Source organism: Salmo trutta, chromosome 14 (genome assembly GCF_901001165.1).
Source record: "Salmo trutta chromosome 14, fSalTru1.1, whole genome shotgun sequence".
Lineage (NCBI taxonomy): Eukaryota > Metazoa > Chordata > Actinopteri > Salmoniformes > Salmonidae > Salmo > Salmo trutta.
Genome location: NC_042970.1, coordinates 67,288,644 through 67,309,412, shown reverse-complemented (window position 1 = coordinate 67,309,412; position 20,769 = coordinate 67,288,644). Strand labels below are relative to the sequence as shown.

The 20,769-nt window shown below is 41.8% G+C and overlaps 2 protein-coding genes and 1 non-coding gene across 5 annotated transcripts; all 3 read right to left on the bottom strand.

Moving 5' to 3' along the window:
• Nucleotides 1–1,609: 1,609 nt before the first annotated feature.
• On the bottom strand, nucleotides 1,610–5,964 carry LOC115147185 (uncharacterized). 2 transcript variants are annotated; one of them, XM_029689256.1, is made up of 5 exons: nucleotides 5,551–5,964; nucleotides 4,506–4,862; nucleotides 3,869–4,231; nucleotides 3,070–3,173; nucleotides 1,610–2,554 (listed from the first exon to the last, which is right to left on the bottom strand). In XM_029689256.1, exons 1-5 carry the CDS (start codon nucleotides 5,603–5,605, stop codon nucleotides 2,312–2,314), a joined length of 1,122 nt encoding a protein of 373 aa, XP_029545116.1. In that variant the 5' UTR covers nucleotides 5,606–5,964; the 3' UTR covers nucleotides 1,610–2,311. The 2 variants fall into 2 exon arrangements, with proteins under 2 accessions (XP_029545116.1, XP_029545117.1); XM_029689257.1 differs by having other exon boundaries at nucleotides 3,869–4,036; nucleotides 5,551–5,963.
• Nucleotides 5,965–12,005: 6,041 nt separating this feature from the next.
• Nucleotides 12,006–18,321, bottom strand: LOC115147182 (BUB3-interacting and GLEBS motif-containing protein ZNF207). 2 transcript variants are annotated; one of them, XM_029689250.1, is made up of 11 exons: nucleotides 18,138–18,321; nucleotides 17,488–17,614; nucleotides 17,255–17,390; nucleotides 16,929–17,120; nucleotides 16,609–16,690; nucleotides 16,336–16,400; nucleotides 15,622–15,755; nucleotides 14,347–14,445; nucleotides 13,402–13,632; nucleotides 13,023–13,179; nucleotides 12,006–12,856 (listed from the first exon to the last, which is right to left on the bottom strand). In XM_029689250.1, the coding sequence occupies exons 1-11, from the start codon at nucleotides 18,176–18,178 to the stop codon at nucleotides 12,711–12,713; spliced, it is 1,410 nt and encodes a 469-aa protein (XP_029545110.1). In that variant the 5' UTR covers nucleotides 18,179–18,321; the 3' UTR covers nucleotides 12,006–12,710. The 2 variants fall into 2 exon arrangements, with proteins under 2 accessions (XP_029545110.1, XP_029545111.1); XM_029689251.1 differs by lacking the exon at nucleotides 14,347–14,445 and having other exon boundaries at nucleotides 12,711–12,856.
• On the bottom strand, nucleotides 16,183–16,314 carry LOC115147955 (small nucleolar RNA SNORA49). The gene has a single exon (XR_003866535.1). It is a non-coding gene; the product is annotated as a small nucleolar RNA SNORA49 (small nucleolar RNA).
• Nucleotides 18,322–20,769: the final 2,448 nt, after the last annotated feature.

Sequence of the window (20,769 nt, the reverse complement as noted above, 5' to 3'; positions counted from 1 at the left end):
GTTCACTTCATGGAGAAATGGAAAGGGATAATGTGGGGAGATGAGTTTGTTACAGGACTCATTTCAGAGGTGCCTATCTTTTTTCTTTTTTTTGCATAGCCACCTGTCGTTTACAAACATTTCATTTGTCTGAAGTTGAGGAAAAAGGAATTTATAAGAAATGTTTTAAAAGACAAATTCCATCTTCCATCAAAAAAATATGAACATAAAACAAACTTTGCAAAATGAAGATTTATGCTACTTTCAGAACTCTGGGATTGATCAGTGTTGTCGTATTTCAATTTTTAATTTCTCTTTTTGATGTCGACAGACTGTATGTATTGATTGATTTATTTGAATTTTGTCTTGTAAAAAGACAACGCAATTTGCTCACTATCTTGCACACTCGTGAAGATGTGGATCTTGTCTCGGGAAGGCCAGGATTTCCAGAGTTCAAACTCCACAATTTGTATTTAAATTTGAGAGTTTTAAATTACAATAACTTTGAGAAATGTAACTCCAGGCACTGAAAGTTAGGGATTTAAATAGAATATGATATACCATTGCTTCTAAAAATCCATAGCGGTTACATAATTTACCAAATAAATGACTGAAAATGAACTTTGAGAGAGAAAAAGTGGAGTGCTTTACATGTAAAATCGCTTTACATTTAAACAAAATTGATCAATGGTTTTAATTGTCTAAAGTTTTACTTATGCATATTCTTTGGAGGTTCCATCCTGTAACGTTCAGGAGCCTTGTGCATTACTGTCTCTGTTCCTGTGGCAGGTATTCAATGAGTTAAGAGATTCTGTCTAATAGATGGTTTTCAGGAGACAGATTTGAAGTGGGGGGGGGGGGGGGGGGATAGCTGGTTTTTAAAGGATCATGATCTATGCACAAGTGGGAGGGAGAGTCCAGGCCTGCTTTTCTCTTGGGGCCCGGGACTCGTACACTGGGGTTCAGGGTTTGATGTAGGGGTGTGTCTTTGTGCTACAAATTTGCTATGTTTAGATTCCCCCCCATCAGATTTATGGCAGAACTTTGTATTGCTTCGCCATGCTGTGTAATCCTTAAGCAATGAGCGCTTATCCTTCTGCTAAAGCACTGTGGGTTATACTGAGAAAAAGCCCATGACTTTTAAGGCGGTCTGGTTTTTGTAAGCGGGGGAGGAAGTGGTACTCTTCCTTTTTTATTTTAAAAAACATTAAGGAGAAGTGTCTGTACTGAGAAAGTTGTGGCTTTTAATGTTTTTTTTTCTCCTCATAGAATGTGATTGTTAATGACATGCACCGGAAAAAACATGTTTCCATGTGTTATGGAGCTTCTTTCGGACTATATTAATAAATTGACTTTTCTTGGCTGTTAAAAAGCGTCTTGTCGATTTCTTGTGTAGTCTTGATTTTTCATGTGGACATTAGTATTAATGCACCTCTAGAGACGAAGAAGCCACAACTCCCAGAGCAAGCCTGTAAACTAGATGCAGACGGATAAGGAAGCAACTTTAGACAACACACATAATGAAACCATTACACACACACACACCACCAAGGAATCCACTTTACACTTGAACCACCCCTTGTTATAAAAAATAAAAACATTTTTACAGTAAGCTGTCGAGTGAGTTCTCTGAATTTGCAAATCACAAAAGGACCTTAACAGCTTTTATTTACATCCAACTGAACTGCATAGTCACTTTACCTCTGCTTACATATTACCTGGACTAACCTGTAGCCTCACTTATTTTGTTGCTCTTTATTTTTCTATATGCTTAAGGGCTTGTAAGTAAGCATTTCATTGTCAGGACTACACATGTACTCAGCGCATGTGATAAATACAATTAGATTTTGAAGCCATGCTGTGGTTCAGCACACCATGCAAATACATCCGGTGGACCATCCCACTGAGTCGTCAATGCAGATCATTTCTGATATGTAGCATGGTAACAAACATACCATGTCAAAATACAACACTAATAAAGACAAGTATTACACTTAATATTTTTGTTTAAATACAATACCTTTAAAAAAGTAAAGCAAGGCTACAACATTTAGCTGCCAGCATTTACATCAAATACAAAACATTGTTTAAAACGCCACAACAGCATTTACAGTACAAAAAACTAAGTTAGGTGGATGTTTGTTTGTCCAAATCCCCCATAATCTGTAAATAAAAATGTATCGTTGGTCTACTTAAAGAACCATGTTTTATATATTTCCACACTGAGGTTGGAATAATACTACAGTTTATAAATGAATAGTCAAACACCGTGTTGGTGAGATTGGGCTGACCTTGTTCCTCCCATCTCCCCAACAGTTTCAGATACTAGCGGTTACTCTTCAGCCTCATAGTGGTTTTCCTGTTGAGAACTCAGAGGGGGGTTGTCATAGGTAGAAGCATCCATTTCCTCCAGATGTAGGGGGGGCCTCGGGTGGTAAGAGGGAGCCACTTTTCCATTCCGGTTGGGGGGCCGCACCCCAACCATCTCGTGGTTGGGGGACCGCACCCCAACCATCTCCTCGTAGATGGAAGCCTGGTGGGGCTGCGGTTTGACACGGTCTCCTCGGGTCTTACCCTGACAGAGGACAGAAGCCAATCAGAGAAGGCAGCAGGTGAAAACAACTAGTGAAACTAGTGTCTTCCCTGTGTGAAATGATGTGAATAGTAAGAGGATGGATGCTTTGATTCAGTGGCATCCTTCCTCAATTTGAGGTGTTTGACAAATCACTTGTACTTAGTCATACCTGTCAGAAATCAGTGTTATGGTACTGACAATTTGTCACTTGAGGAATACAGTAGCTACCAAATGAGTAAGTATCTAATTACATTACAATATCATGTCAACAACCATAGAGGTTACAGGTGTGGCTGTAAAAGGTTACAGAGTGGCTTTATAAACTCAGAGCAAAGAACCGTTTGATTTCAAGAAAATGTCATATGAATGAGAAGTTTGCAGAATGTGAGGTTGTATTGCTTTTTAAACGATGACCATGAAAGCAGCAAAAAAACTGGAGTGGCTACCATTTATATAAATAATATTCTGTGTGTCAATCCTTTTGTCCATAGTAAGTAGGTTACAGTCCTACTCACATAATGAGCCACTCCCAGGGCCATAAGGAAGATGAGCAGCAGCCCCACAGCAGCAGAAAGGACATAGAGCAGTGGAGGGTAACCAGTACAGCTACACCTAACACCTGGGGAAACAATGAGCAATATGTAGTGTCAGACTTTAAAGAATGTCAACTCACTTCCCAAATTAAAAATACATTGACAACCTTTCATATACCGTGTATGATGAACATGAACATTGTTACCTGGGTTACTGCATTGGCTACTAGAGTTAATAAACAATACAGCGTTATAGAAACTGCTTCCACAGATGACCTGGACATTAACTGGCATGAATTTACAGTTTAAAGGGATAGTTTGGGATTTTGGCAGATTCATTTGTGGATACCATTTTATGTCTGTGTGCAGTTTGAATCATTGCTCTAACGCTAGTTAGCGTTGTCTCGCGAAACTACCTCCAACTTCCTTCATACTAGACGCAGACATAAAACATATCCACGAGTTCATCCGACTCTGGGGAAGTAGATAGCGTTCCTTGCCAAAATCACAAACTATCCCTTAAAAACCAAAACCACTGACCCCAGTTTCCTACTGCATGTGTCTATTTTCAAAATGAGTATAGAGACCGATGTGGGGAGGTGAAGTGGATTTACTTTTCGTAAAGGTCTGGTCAAAAACTTGTATATACAGACAACGCATAGGCACACAAAGAATGAACAAGCCTTACTAAATCAAGTGTCACTTGTTTATATCCACTAGCCCGATATAAACCAGGTGTTTTATTAGGGTTGAATCCACTAACCCTATGATAAACACCCACCTTGCACAGACACAAAGTACACGTGTCTCCCTAGCCTGGCACTGTTGTCGGGCCTGCCGGGGAGCAGCAGCTCACAGCTGTAAAAGGCGCTCTCTTCCGGCTGCATCTTTAGCAGGGTGAGGTTGTAGGCCAGGCCGCCCAGCCCCGTGCCCAGGTGAAGCCTCTCTTCTGGGGGGAATGAGGCAGAGGAAAAGGGGCGCTTTGAGTGGAACAGCACCTCCACTGGAGCCCGGCCCCACCGCCTCTTCAGGCATACCCCTTCCATGGCCGAGGGGGAACCGTAGGGGGCAAGGCAGGGGAGGACAGCTGACCCCCCGGCGCACGTCTCTATCAGGCCTACATCCATCTTGTTGTCTGGGACATCTTCTCCAGATGGGAAACAAACACTAGTATGACTGGCTTTGTGGGCGGGGTAAAGGAGAGTATGTTGCTAGAGCCAGGGGTATTCTGAGGAAGCAGTGGCAGGATGCGTAACATGAACAGTATGGCTCAGCTATGGAGTCTGGAGTTATTACCAAAAAAAAGGGAAAACACACAGGCTACTGTGACTGTTTGACACACATCATGTCAACAACTCCATTCGCATCAAGAAACATAAAAAAGGAAATAAATGAAGGAATCCATAAAGAATACTCACCAACATTGTCGACGTACAGAAATAACTCCATATTGCTTGGAATCTTCTGATCCACGCTGGAGGCATCGAGGAAGACAAACTCACAGTAGTAGACGTCTGTGTCTTTTCCGTTCAGCTGGCTGAGGGTCACGTTGACCCGGTGAGTACTCGGGTCTCCGGTGACATGGATGCGCTCTTTGACGTCAAGGTGAAACACAGGCTTTTGTTCAGTAAACATGAACAGGACCTCTCTGTTGGGCTGCAGCCACTTGCGTTTCAGGTAGAACCCAATGGGCTTGGAGGCATTGAACTCAGAGATACAGTTGAACTCTACAGAGTCACCCTGCGGTCTCTCCAGGAATTCAATATCACAGAACACTAGGAGGCAACATATAGAGAAGGTAATACGTTAGCACCCCGTTTTTATTTTACTAGGCAGTGCCATTAAAAACGAATTCTTATTTACATTGACGGCCTACCCAGGCGCAACCCCCCGGACGACGCTATGCCAACTGTGCGCCGCTCTATGGAACATCCCAATCACGGCCGATTGTGATACAGCCTGGGATCGAAACAGGCTGTCTGCAGTGACGCCTCTAGCATTGAGATGCTGCGCCACTCGGGCTTGTTGGTGGTCATATAAAGGAAGCCCACTGTACTGACGCATGGTTTGGACCTCCCTACCCTGGTCAAGAAAGCATCTGTATAATGATCAATGTAGTGATATGGAACAGTTACAGGGCTCTGGTTAAACCAAACAAGTGCTGTTTTTATAGGCATTAAACTACTCATGATAAAGTAATCCAAAACTTGCAGTGGCAGAAGAAAAAATCCAACACCAAAGGAGGTTGGTGGCACCTTAATTGGAGAGGACAAGCACGTGTTAATGGCTGGAGAGGAATGAATGGAATGGTATCAAATAAATCAAAGCCGTGGTTTCCATGTGTTTGATGCCATTCCATTCACGCCAGCCATTATGAGCCGTCCTCCCCTCAGCAGCCTCCTGTGGCCAACACAGTTCCCAATAAATTAACCCCACACCAAAAGTTGCAGAAACAAGACTTACCCAACACTGTATGTGTGATGAGCAGCAGCCGAACACCTGTCAGATGAAGAGTCATAATGACTTCGCTTGTTCTTATATGATGCTATCACACACTGAGCAGCATGCAGTGAGCCTCAGACAGAAGTGGAGTACTAGACTAGAATTGTTGAGTGTCACTCACTTGATTGGTGACTAGTTACAGGAACTTCTCCACCTCAAACCTTAACGCTAAACAGGAAGAGTTGTTTGTAAACAACTACTCAAGTGCCACAGCAAAAAACCACACCCACCTTTACATAATTACAAAATATTTATCTGTAAAGATGAGATGGTTCTGCAAATGCAAAATACTGAAGCCAGACAGAAAGGGTGTTGACCTTATACTAAGAGTATAAAATAGTGAGTATTTAGCCATTTGTAAAGCTACAAATATCTGTCGATTTCAGCCACTGCTAATAAGAGAATATACACTGCTCAAAAAACTAAAGGGAACACTTAAACAACACATCCTAGATCTGAATGAAATAAATAATCTTATTAAATACTTTTTTCTTTACATAGTTGAATGTGCTGACAACAAAATCACACAAAAATAATCAATGGAAATCCAATTTATCAACCCATGGAGGTCTGGATTTGGAGTCACACTCAAAATTAAAGTGGAAAACCACACTACAGGCTGATCCAACTTTGATGTAATGTCCTTAAAACAAGTCAAAATGAGGCTCAGTAGTGTGTGTGGCCTCCACGTGCCTGTATGACCTCCCTACAACGCCTGGGCATGCTCCTGATGAGGTGGTGGATGGTCTCCTGAGGGATCTCCTCCCAGACCTGGACTAAAGCATGCGCCAACTCCTGGACAGTGTGGTGCAATGCGGCGTTGGTGGATGGAGCGAGACATGATGTCCCAGATGTGCTCAATTGGATTCAGGTCTGGGGAACGGGCGGGCCAGTCCATAGCATCAATGCCTTCCTCTTGCAGGAACTGCTGACACACTCCAGCCACATGAGGTCTATCATTGTCTTGCATTAGGAGGAACCCAGGGCCAACCGCACCAGCATATGGTCTCACAAGGGGTCTGAGGATCTCATCTCGGTACCTAATGGCAGTCAGGCTACCTCTGGCGAGCACATGGAGGGCTGTGCGGCCCCCCAAAGAAATGCCACCCCACACCATGACTGACCCACCGCCAAACCGGTCATGCTGGAGGATGTTGCAGGCAGCAGAACGTCCTCCACGGCATCTCCAGACTCTGTCACGTCTGTCACGTGCTCAGTGTGAACCTGCTTTCATCTGTGAAGAGCACAGGGCGCCAGTGGCGAATTTGCCAATCTTGGTGTTCTCTGGCAAATGCCAAACGTCCTGCACGGTGTTGGGCTGTAAGCACAACCCCCACCTGTGGACGTCGGGCCCTCATACCACCCTCATGGAGTCTGTTTCTGACCGTTTGAGCAGACACATGCACATTTGTGACCTGCTGGAGGTCATTTTGCAGGGCTCTGGCAGTGCTCCTCCTGCTCCTCCTTGCACAAAGGCGGAGGTAGCGGTCCTGCTGCTGGGTTGTTGCCCTCCTACGGCCTCCTCCACGTCTCCTCATGTACTGGCCTGTCTCCTGGTAGCGCCTCCATGCTCTGGACACTACGCTGACAGACACAGCAAACCTTCTTGCCACAGCTCGCATTGATGTGCCATCCTGGATGAGCTGCACTACCTGAGCCACTTGTGTGGGTTGTAGACTCCGTCTCATGCTACCACTAGAGTGAAAGCACCGCCAGCATTCAAAAGTGACCAAAACATCAGCCAGGAAGCATAGGAACTGAGAAGTGGTCTATGGTCACCACCTGCAGAACCACTACTTTATTGGGGGTGTCTTGCTTATTGCCTATAATTTCCAGCTGTTGTCTATTCCATTTGCACAACAGCATGTGAAATTGATTGTCAATCAGTGTTGCTTCCTAAGTGGACAGTTTGATTTCACAGAAGTGTGATTGACTTGGAGTTACATTGTGTTGTTTAAGTGTTCCCTTTAATTTTTTGAGCAGTATATTTAGGTATCAAAACATTAGTTACTTTGAAGTTGTTTAAGGTTTATAAAATGTTATGATAAAAGTCACAACATACCACAAATGACCAACTATTCACTGTAATGTCTGGGAGATATTGCAAACAGTTACTTGAGAAAGTCAAGTTCACCACCCAAGACCATCTAGTAGTGCTCTTACAAAGATGGTTCAGATCTGTCCTGTTCCTGCTATAAAATAAGACAGGCTTGAAAAAAAAGACACTGAAAATTGTACACTATCCACATGATTTATTCTTACAATAGTGTGTTTTGATACAAAGCATTTGGATTTTTACATTAGGATACATTTATGCACATCAGCAAGTGGAGAGCAACTGTGATACTGCCTACATTGTCTTGTGAAATAACATGTCTATTTGTTTTATGTGAAATGTGTAGTTAATGAACAAACAGGCCAATGTTCCCTTTAAAAGGATGTTATATGATGCATGTTGACAATTCTAACTGTGGAGAATTCAATTAAAATGGTGAAGCTAATCCGAGTTACAGTTTTAAGTATTAATGACAGCAGCATATCCAAGACAGTTTTGAGCATTGTTCCAAAAGTTGGAAGAGGAGTTTGGACGAGTGTTGACGACGACATCCAACAGGCCAAATACTATAATCCATAAGTATTAATAATCTATTAATCTGTAAACAATGATCATAACTTGAAAAAAAACAACATTACTGTAATATTGTCTGGGAGTGTCAATCATTATTTTACAACAGCCATGTACAGTGCCTTCCAAACATATTCACACCCCTCGACTTTCTCTACTTTGTGTTAGACAGAATTTAAAAAATGTATTAAATCGAGATTGTGTCACTGGCTTACACAATAACGCACAATGTCTAAGTGGAATAGTTTTTTTGAACGTTTTACAAATTAATTCAATGTAAAGCTGAAACGTCTTGAATCAACAAGTATTCAACCCCTTTTATGGCAAGCCTAAATACATTCAGGAGTAAAAATTAGCTTAAGTCACAATATAAATTCTATGGACTCACTGTGTGCAATAATAGTGCTTAACATGATTTGAAATAACTACCTCATTCCTGTACCCCACACATACAGATAAAAAGGTCCCCGAGCCGAGCAGTGAATTTCAAAACAGATTCGCCACAAAGACCAGGGAGGTTTTCAAATGCCTCGCAAAGGGTATCTAATGGTAGGTGGGTACAATTCAAATAAAAAGCAGACATTGAATATCCCTTTGAGCATGGTGAAATTATAACACTTTGGATGGTATATCAATTGTGGAGGAAGAATCAGAATTAGTTAGGTAACATAGATAATTAAAATATCTTATCTGCATAATATGCTTGTATGATATGCTTGTTATTTGAATGTATCCCTTTGGACTCTGGTGTTGGTAGTTGCACATCCTCCCTCAGCTGGGGCCCAGAGAGGGGAGAAGTCAGGCTTGTCTTTCACATGCCGCTAGTGCTATGCAGAATATCAGAAAGAGGACAGGAGGGAACATTGTCTTCATATGTGAATGTGTCTTTACCTATTCTAAACCATGTGAAAGGATGGCGTGATCGATGGGGAACCACTTGTCTCCACAATTTCTGTGAGCCAGTCACTCCCTCCTTGGGGGAGATAAGGTCTGAGAAAAGATGTGGGATAGTGTCTGGAACCATTGTATGTCATCTCTGATGTTGCACCTGTCCTGGGGGAGTGAATGACCTAGAGGCTTTACTCCCCTCAGTGTCCAGGCGTGTGGTCAAGAAGGGCTTTTACTTGAGATGGAAGTATCTGGAGTTGACAATTGAGTTATGCCATAGAATTAATTGGTGTTTCTGTGCTTTGAAGTACCAGGAACGAGATCGGAGCCTCGTCTTAAAGGCCAGACTAAATAAGAACAGTCTTCAAAGCAAATGCTATCTGGCGCGATACTCCTTTCTCATATATCAAGTTCCACCCTGTGACCCATTCCATGCATCTGTTTGTCAGGAAGACTAAAAGAGCGTATCTTTTCTATAAAAGATATGTATTCTTCATGTATCAGAGCTACTCGCCACAACACTTGGAAGTGTTGAGCCGACCAGCCTCGTCGTTATAGAAGCAATGACTCTATGCTTTCCTTATTAATACGTTTTGAATAAAGTAATATCCTGATTGTAATTGACCTCGTCTCTCCTCATTGATTAGAATTTCTACCACACAATACACCCAGTCACTACGGAGAGGAAACCGTTCAGGGATTTCACCATGAGGCCACATCCACCATTACAAAATGACAACAAAATATTTATCTGCAAAGATGAGATGGTTCTGCAAATGCAAAATAAAAAAGGTACATTTGAGTTTAATGGTTGTGATCGAAAACTGATGATTGATCAACATTGTAGTTACTCCACAATACTAACCTAAATGAGAGTGAAAAAGGAAGCCTGTACAGCATAAAACACACGGCAAATTAATTAACTTTATGTCCTGAATACAAAGTGTTATGTTTTGGGCAAATCCAACGTTAATGACTACCCCTCTTCATATTTTCAAGCATGGTGGTGGTGGCTACATCATGCTAGTCGTCAGCAAGGACTAGGGAGTTTAGGATAAGAAACAGAATAGAGCTAAGCACATGAAAAACCTAAATGAAAACCTGGTTCAGTCTGCTTTCCAAAAGACACTGGGAGACAAATGTACCTTTCAGAAGGACAATAACCTAAAACACAGGTCAAATATACACTGGGGTTGCTTGAATGTTGAATGGCCTAGTTAATAGTTGACTTAAATCTGTTTTTAAATCTATGACAAGACTTAAATATGGCTGTCTAGCAATGATCAACAACCAAATTGACAGAGTTTGAAGAATATGTAAATATAATACAATTCAGGTGTGGAAAGCTCACGCTGTAATGGCTGCCAAAGGTGATTCTAACATGTTTGACTCAAGGGTTTGAATACATATGTATTTCATTTTCAAACATGATTTCACTTTGTCATTATGGGGTATTGTGGGTAGATGGGTGAGAATCTATTTAATCCGTTTTGAATTCAGGCTGTAACAACCAAATGTGGAACAAGTCAAGGGGTATGAATACTTTCTGAAGGCACTGTACATCATAGCCGATGTGAAATCCTACTTACCAAATGAGTGGGGTAAAAAAATGTGTCCAGTTTCCACCGAACTGCCCCCTTCACCATCAGACAGAAAGAGGCAACAATGGCACACCACAGCATTCAACATTCATTACATTTGTATGCAGCCAAATGGTGTAACAAATCTTGAGCAAGTACTTTAGAATAACTCTGCAATACTCAAAATAATGTACAAATCTTGGAAAAACTCCAAAAATTGATTATTTCAGATTCAACAACTAGTTACTACTAAACGGTACATCCGGTGCAAGATACAGCCACACTATGGTAAGGGAATGGGTACTTACAGATATAACTGACCTGTTTCGCAAGAAATCTGTGTTTTAGGCTGAAAAGCAGATAAGGACATTTCCATCAAAATAGACATGGGCTTACAAAAAGTTTCAAAGTAATAGTTTTTCGATTTTAATATGCTATGCAGTGTTTCCCCTAGTATTGTTTTCCAACAGCGGTGGCAAAGTTAGTGTGTGGGGGTAGCGGGCATGACAAATGGCACATTTTAGCGGCCCTCTCCGCTACAGAGAAAAACTGTAGCTGTTCTAAAACAAATTTTCTGCAATTCTACACATTTTGACATGAACATTTTAAAGCTAATTTTCTACAATTCTACACATTTTGCCATGGCTTATGCATTGTTCCTAATTTATCTAAATGACAAACAAAATCAAAAGAGGCCATATAGCATGACATTTTTTTTATTTACATTCTCCGACTGTCTAGTCTTTATTTTGCCGATTTTTAGTTCTCAAAAATATATTGCGCCCTTATCGCTTCTTTATTCCTGGTTTTAGTCATTTAATTAAAAAAATATGTTTGCAGTAGCGGCCACAGTTGCATATAGGGGAAACACTGATGCACCATAGTGGAATAACACCAAATTAAGGCCCTCTGACTTGAAAAGCTAGACACCCAGAGGACATGAGTAGGTGGTTTAGGAAAAATACACCCGACATCAAGTAAAATGTACATTTATCATCAACCACTCACACAGAGTGTAGAGCACTTGCATGCAAATGTTAGTGAACCTAAGGTGAGGAAGATAAACTGATTCAGTGTGCAGCTATTAAATGATTAGATTACTATTAAAGAACATCAGGCTATAAACTTATCTGCATCAAGACAATTTGTATATTAAAACATGTTTAAAAATACCAGATCTGGAATGTTGACATTCTATTATTTGAGCAATATTTAATAAATACAACATTTATGTACAAACCTTCACGAAGAAGGTACTAACCTCCATGGTACAAACCTTCATGAAGCCTCATCCCCATCCACGGGTCAGGAAAAAAACAGTGTTGGATTTTAAGTGAGTTTTATTACAACATAGATTGTTTAAAACAGTACAGAGAATAAATTCACACAAGTTACCCTTTTGATCATGAAATGAACCTGAAATAAGAATGAAGCTAGAGACTGATAGATAATAATAATAATAATCCATAGATCTGGTGGTAAACTACTAAACAGTTGGAATCGTCATCATAAAGGAGGACCCTCACCAACCATACGGTTGGGGACAGGGCGTCCAACAACACACAAGTGTGCTGTGAGGGCCTCGTCACCGACTTACTCTACACAACAGAAAATCATATATTTACAGGAAACTTGCCTTTTTGTAAGGGGAGGGCGATACGATCATGTTACTCCAGCAGCGAGCAGTCAAAACAATATGAACCATATTTAACACACTTCACTTCTACAAACCTGAGTGAAACATGAGAAGAAAAACACCATACATGTATCAAATCTGCACAACGACAAAGTTGTCATTATCATCAAGTTGTTTTGTGTGTTTTGTTGTTACTATGTTTTTTTCCCCCATTAAAGATGTCATGTTAAATGTCCGTGTGCTGCGTATATATATTTGTTTTCATCAATACTTTTCTTCACCATCACTGGTTGGTCTTACTGCTCATTGGCTTGGGCTAGTTTTAAAAAGCACAAGGTGAGAAAAGGTTTAACCTCCAAACCTAGTGAGGGGTCAGGTCGTTGCGACTGCTTCAGTATCGTCCCGCAGGAGACATGACGGGGGGCCGCATGCCCATGGGAGGCCCTCCTTGGTATCCCATCGGAGGGCCCTGCCCATACGGAGGCATCCCGCCCTGCATGTAGCCAGGCACGCCCTGGGGGGGACCACCATACTGACCTGGAGGGAGGAGGAAGTATATTGAAACATCACGCTCACAATGCAAGCAAATGCAAAAACCCTGTGTTTTGACTGGTATGATACTTGGTCTTTTGTGCCATCAAAGGCTCCAAGTTTCTCTCCATCAGTTCATTTTTGTTGGTCTAGTGATGCCATAACATCTTACCATGCATGGGGTGCCTCATGCCAGGCTGCTGCGGGGGCATGCCCTGCTGTGGGGGCATCATGCCGCCCACGGCCGCCACAGGAGGGGCAGACATGTGGACCTGCCCCTGCCTGGGCACGTTACGCTGGTACCGGGGCAACTGAGCCCGTCGCTCCTCCTGTCACCGGGCAGACAAACACAGAGAGGATTCTTAGATAGGACGCAACACTAGCCTATCCCTTTCAGTGCAACGGCAAGGACAACTCAATCACATTATATTTGACTCATTTGTTTTAAACAAATATTACAAGTATCACAACAGTAACGTGACATAGATAAATGTATTTTCTCATTCCTTACTTACTGTGAAAGGGCAAAACGCAAAGCAGGAGCAACTTACCAGTGAGATATCCTCATCAGGGTGGATCAACTTACTGGTTGCACTCATGGTGGTGAGGGTGGCTGGCTTACTGGTCACTGTGGCGGGGGGCTTGGCCACAGTGTTACTAGGGGGGTTAGAGGAGGATGAGGAGGCAGAGGACTGGGTGTAGGCGGGGAATGTTGCTTTGGGAGGGTCAGAAGAGGTGGAGGGCACGCTGTGGGGCACAGCTCCAGAGGCACAATGCTGGGCCTGGGAGACCGGAAGGAAGATGCACTGTCAGATGGGTGAGTGACTCATCATGATCACACAAACACAGATTACAATGCTCTCCTCTCATAGGAATCAGATATTCAGACATTTGACCTACTGATTCCTTAGAAGTGCTTTCTAAACAGAATTTGTCCCATGATTTTTGATCACAACAAGCAATTGGTTGATTCCTCAGATTTTTACAAGCAGAGTGCACTGTACATCAAACTAACGCTGACCCAGCACTTTAAATGACTGAATAATATCTGTTTCAAAAAGTGATTGAAATATCAGCTCAGCTGAGACACAAGGAAAAACTCATATATCACACATTGCTGATGAGCATTGCATTGTGCAAAATAGCATCTGAGGAAATCCATGACAACAAGTCAGGGGAGGGGAAAAATAAGCAAAAAGCAAGCTGTGCCTAAACAAAAACACATTTTAAATCACCATTCCAGTGATAAGAAACCTAAGGCAGGCCACACACAGGCATGCAGCAAGTCCTCCTAAGGGAAAGCCGACCGTCAGCTCATCCTTTTGGTGGAGCGGTTGACAAAAATGCACACGGAATGACAAAAAGCCTGTTGAATATGTTAACTTAAGTTTATATGTCAAAACACAGACATTTTGTAGCATTCCCAACCAAATCAAGCTGATATGCTGCATGCCACAAGAGTCTATGGGACATGGAAGTGAAAGAGTCCTGCCTACTTGTGAAGTGTTAGACAACAGAGGCTTAGAGGCAGCAGACTGAGAGTCTGCAGTGCTACTGGGAGAGGCTGTGATGGTGTTTGGAACATGAGAGCCCATCTGCAGCACAAAGAAGAGAGGCAGAGTGTGAACAACACTAGCAGAACCTGGAGTGAATACCAGCAGCTCTGGAGAGGGCATTTTGATAATGAACTATAGTTCCTTACTATGGATGCATTACTGATACAACTCTGCTATTGCTGCTCCCTATTAGGCTTGGGCGGTATACCATATACCGGGGTATTTGGAAATAGCCACAGGATGGTTTTTCAATACCGTTGAAACTATCTCTTTGAAGATCTCATAAATGTGAATATTTGCTGCTACATTTCAAGTAAATACCTGCAGTCAAGAGATAATGATTGCGTATTTCATTTCACCTGTCAGAATTATTCATTATGAAGCTTACTGCTAGTACCCAGTCACAAGGTGTTTGTTTACAAGCACACTAATGAGAGACCAGAGCCTTGAGTCATTCATTGTTGTGCAGCACACGCCAGGTGATCAGGTTACAGTATGGAATTCACAACTAAACGTTCACCAGCTAGATGTTTTATAACTTTTAACTAAAAACAGTGTAAAATGTGCTAAATGCTCTGCAGCTGTACATTTGGTTTGCTAATTTAGTCGCTAGTTAGCTATCTAGCTAAGTGGTTAGCTTCTTACAAAAATTATATTGCCGGTAACAGCAGAAAATCCCCTCTTGGATCAAGAGCCTTGCTGTCTAATAATTGTGTTGTGCGTACAGCAAACTGTAGCCTTTCTGAGTTACTTTTATAACTTTGTGAGCTGGGATGTCTGTCCTGAAAATAGTTCAGGTCAGAGGCTGTCTAAATGTTCACAATGCTCTTTATCATTTAGTTTGCATTCTATGGGATTTGACATGTACTTGTTAGCATTGCTAACCTTTGGATTACAAAAGCTCAGCAGCGGTTTGAAAATAGTGTTCCTTGTGTTCAGTGCCGGTATTACCGAATATACCGATATGGGACAAGGTCAGTATGAAGGCATGACACTCTGGATACTGCCCAAGCCTACTCCCCATCATTAATGATGATACTCTGATAGTATGCATGTGCCTGAGATGAGCGCACCAGTACAACCATCTTAATACAGAGGAAATCCTCTTGGTGAATTATTCAATGGACACCATTTGAAATGAACAAGGTAAACCAATGGGACAGTTATGACAAGATACAGCTCCATCCCACCTCGCCTCTTGGCAAGGTGACCCACCTGTACTGCGCTGGGGAACAGGGGCTTGCTGACGGCAGCAGGGGCTGCTGCGGCAGGTCGGGGCATCCCTGCCGGGGTGGGTGCCTGGGCCATGTGGGGCATACCAGGACGGTGACCCATGTGGGGTGGCATTCCTGAAGACAAGACATCAGGTCTCAATATCAAATCACAGTTCTTTCTCAGGAAGTTAGGGAATCCATGACAAATATCATAGCAGATCGTTTCTAGGTCATGATAGAATTGAGAGTGAACATGATTTTGCGCTACTAGAGCTAAGACGATAAACCGAAAATGATCGACACCAACCACTTATCGTGGGCATTTTGCTGATATCGTTCATTCTGATAACCTATAGGACCCTACTAGAGAAATGTGAAGTTTGAAACAAAATACGTGTGCTAATATAGGTGATTGATAACCGGACAATTGATAGCTACAACATTCAAAGTAGTATTAGTATTTTTAAGGGTAATATTAAAACTGTGGTGCACATTCATGTTTTAAGCTCATCATTAAATAGATTTTTGTCCACGTCGCCCAGCTCTATGCTAGTCTTGTGAAATTGTCAGCTCTCTCACAAGCCTCATATAGGAGAATAGTCCTAGATGAGAGGTGAGGGACACAGTGCTGTATCCCCTGTCAATGCCAGACCACCCCACTGGGTACAGAGTGATTGGAGTAAGGGAGGGGAAGAGGGGTATAGACAGTGCTTACCTGGCGGCATACCGGGCATCCGTTGCATCATTGGAGGCATCATCCCTCCCATCCCATGCATCATGCTGTAAGGAGATCAAACCAACAGGTGTGAGTTAAAATCTGAATGATCAAATCTAACTGTCTGATGTTTTAATAATAAGGCAGATCCTGCAGCGACGGACCAGTTCAGGGCGACATTTAACCCCTGCAAAGAGTGAGCAAACGCACCGTGGCTTTGTGTGTCATTGAGAGGAAAATGTCACCCGCTGAGTAGTATGAGTTAGTGCTCACCCTGGTGGCATTCCGTGCATACCAGGGGGCATCCCATGCATCATGGGCGGGACACCGTGACCTGGCATCATAGGGGGCATTCCTGCATTGGGAAGAAAAGGGAAAGAACCTAGATTTTAAACAATACACCAGGTATAATTTATGAGCCATTATATGGTGATGCTGGGAATTTATTTTTTCCAGTTTGTGGTTTGTTCAGAATGGGCATGATTCATTCACAATTCAGAGCAGTTGAACATTTTTGCCAATCATCATTACTTGATGCGAATGTCTTACTGGCAGAACACAGCAATCGTATGGCCATTCAGCCCATGTTCTACCTGAGTAAGCTCCTGGTGGCATGCCTGGAGCCCTGGCCCCGGGAGGGATGCCTGGCTGGGCCATGGGAGGGACGTAGCTAGCCTGGGGCTGGGCAGCAGGCATCTGCTGCTGAACGAACGAAGGGCCTGGAGCATCATCATCGTCGTCATCCTCGTCAGAGTCGTCCTGATTCTGCTTCTTCTTCTGGCTCTCTGAACACAAAGTAAAGGGGTATTTTAGCCACACAGTAGTTCTTTAAGATTATTTGTTCTGGCTGTAGATTTCTATGGTCGAACCCCCCCATTTCTCAGTACATTTGCAGGAAATGATGTTGACACTAACTAACCCTGTTTTTGTTCTAATGTCCGTCTCCTCTCCTGCATATCCTTCTCTGGAATTCCTTCCATGCCATAGATTTCCAATTCTATGTCTACCCTTCCAGGTATGGCATTGGGGACCCCATCAATGGTCTCTTTGTGAACCTGAAACACACACGACATCAATGATTAATATCACAAATAAAAGGTATGACCACACAGATGAATGAATAACCAACAAGTTGTTAATGTGAATACTAACCTGCATACAGTGGATCGCCAGCCCTGGACCAGTGTACAACTTCTTGTGACATATATGGCACTTAAAATGTTTGGCCTTTTGATGTTGGATGAGGATCTTTTCATCATCGAAATCTCGATTACAATACCTTCAAGTTGTGAATTAAGGAAATGTCATAGAGTATAAACTAACGTTAGCAAGCTAGCTAGCTGGTTTCATTCAATCGAGGCTCCCTGCTCTTAACGTTACTCCTTTATTTGAACGTAAGGTAAAGTTACTCTTTGAGCACAACTTCTGACCACCATCTATGACAGACAAAGTATGCCGACTAAGCGTCATAAACTGGGTAGTGGCAGATAGCAAAGTAACTTATTGCATTCATTATGTAGCTAACTAATAATGCCGCTAGCTACTTAGCTAACATGGCTAGTTTTCCGCCTAAAATGTTCGTCAATATACACCATTTGGGTTTACTTAGTTGAGATAAAACTAAAAGAGAGTGTGGGAAAATTAAATTGCCACAACATTATTACAGAAATACGACAAAGTATCAAAAGTGCGAACAGGTCTTGTGAGGCCTACATTATCTTACTTCGCTAGCTACCTTGCTAAGCATTCGAGCCCTCACTTTCCTTTCATGCGTTTTGTCTATTCCCCAAACCAAAGGATACCAGCACCATGGCTTCATCTGCTTCTTCTTCTTTCGCCCCATCTTTCAGATAGTACTTGGAAAGCTAACGTATAATAACAAACACTGAAATTCGTTCTTATTATGTCATAAACATTAGCGACATGCTGTATGACAACGCCGAAAATGGCGCTTCTTCAAGTGGAGGAAGTGGATTATGATTGCACCCACAATGCTGTACTGATGGAACACGTGCACAATTCCCTAAACAAACGTGATTTAAATACGTCTTTCCATTATATTGACGAAGTTGTACTTTCGGGGAGATTTGGTCCGAAATAATCGGAAATTAATAATCATACCAAATTATTTTATGTTTTTCTGCTCGCGCCATTTCAATGCATTCTGTGCGGGTGTAATAACTTTAATGTCCACATGGAGGCGACATTGCACCATAATATTGTATGGCGATGAAGGCGTCAACGCTGTTATCAATTCAAATGTCGATATATATATATATAATTTAGCCCATACAATTACCTCTTCCCCTACTGTATTTATTTATTTATTTATTTATTTATTTTGCTCCTTTGCACCCCATTATTTATATTTCTACTTTGCACTTTCTTCCACTGCAAATCTACCATTCCAGTGTTTTACTTGCTATATTGTATTTACTTTGCCACCATGGCCTTTTTTGCCTTTACCTCCCTTATCTCACCTCATTTGCTCACATTGTGTATAGACTTATTTTTCTACTGTATTATTGACTGTATGTTTGTTTTACTCCATGTGTAACTCTGTGTTGTTGTATGTATCCAACTGCTATGCTTTATCTTGGCCAGGTCGCAATTTTAAATGAGAGCTTGTTCTCAACTTGCCGACCTGGTTAAATAAAGGTGAAATAAATAAATAAATAAATAAATTAATTAATTAATTAATTAATAAAAATAATAGAACAACAACAATAAAGCAATAAGGCACGAGGGGATGTGCTATATGTCCAATATACCACGGCTAAGGGCTTTTCTTACGCGAAACGCGGAGTGCCTGGATACAGCTGATTAGCCGTGGTATATTGGCCGTATAACACAAACCCGCGAGGTGCCTTATTGCTATTATAAACTGGTTACTAACAGTATACGGTCTGCTATACCACGGCTGTCAGCCAATCAGCATTCAGGGCTCGAACCACCCCATTTAAAATACTGAATAGCACAAACTTGCAATGCATGCCATGCATTATGATATGGATGTTCAATTTCATTTGATTCAATAAAATGTTCTAGAAAAATGTATTAGATCCGCACATAGACTCAATAGGGCCTAGATTGTGAGTCCCCCCAGCCCAGTGCCTTGCATATAAGCCAGACTCATTTGAATAACTGAAAATAACTATACCCAGTGCTGTGCTCAGCAGTCTGAGCAGAAAGTAAACAATAAATCTACTTCAGAGAATCTCCGTCTTCACCCCCCCTTCTTCTCTTTAAATCCCTCCCCCTCCATCCCTTTCTCTCCCCTCCCTCCCTTTCTCTCTCCTAGGTAAATGAGATAATGGAAAATGGGATATTTATGCAAGTGAGTAAACACAACAGATGCCAATTTCAGGGCTCCTAACGAATGTTAAATTGTATTTATTGGGAGCTGCTGTTGTTTCCCATACGGCAGTGACTAGACTAAAGAGAGAACACAGTGGCAGGCCTCCATCTCTGAATGAATTAGGGCTGACTCTTGAGTACTCAAGCATTTCTTTTATTTGTATATATTTCATTTTACTTGTATTTATTTTTTTACAATAAACAAAAACACACGTTATCAAAAACAATAGACAACTTAACTTTTACATACATTTCCACAAATATTAATGATATCACACTTGCTCAAGCCCACATGTTCCCACCATATACACACCCAGACCTCAAATTGTTTTATGTTGTTTCTGCCTGTAGCCAGATTTTTAAATATATATTTAAATAATAAGGCATGTAATTTCATTCATTATGTTCCAACACTCCCTCCATTAACATCAGTTATTGTTAAGTCTTGGATCCAATAGTTTCTATATGTTTTTAATAGATTGTCAGTTGAGTAGGCTGTCAGCAAGGTTTTGTATATCTGACCTATTATTTTTAGCAAATGTGGGGCATGTTACTTTGGCATTAATACGTGTCACATATCAGTTTGCAAACAATGTAAATAAAGGAAAATAAATAATTGAGTTAATAAGCCACATACAAACTTTTTGTTTGCTTTCTTGAGTAAGGCAGCTCCAAAATGCAGGTGTTTCAGCCTAGCTCAGTGCTCTCTATGGTGGTGGGGCAGCCAGTGGAACGTTTGTAATGTTCTCTAGTTGCGCAGTGATTGGCTCAGTGTTCTGTCACTCATGGGGAGCTCGAAAACTCAAGCCCCTTGGGTGCTGCTATAGAGTTACATTAGAAGTGCCCATCCAAGAAGCCTCAAGGTCTTTCAACATCTTAGCTAGCAGTCATCATCGTGAATCAAGTCGAAAATCCACTGGCAAATCCTTTTTATCTTTGTCATATGAATAGAAATAATGGAGAGAAATTATAGATAAAACGTATTGGTGCTAATAGGCCATTACACAAAAAGTTGGAAATCACAAATTCAACAATGAGTGGTTTGGAAGGAATCAGTGGCTCACTGCAAGCTTTGCA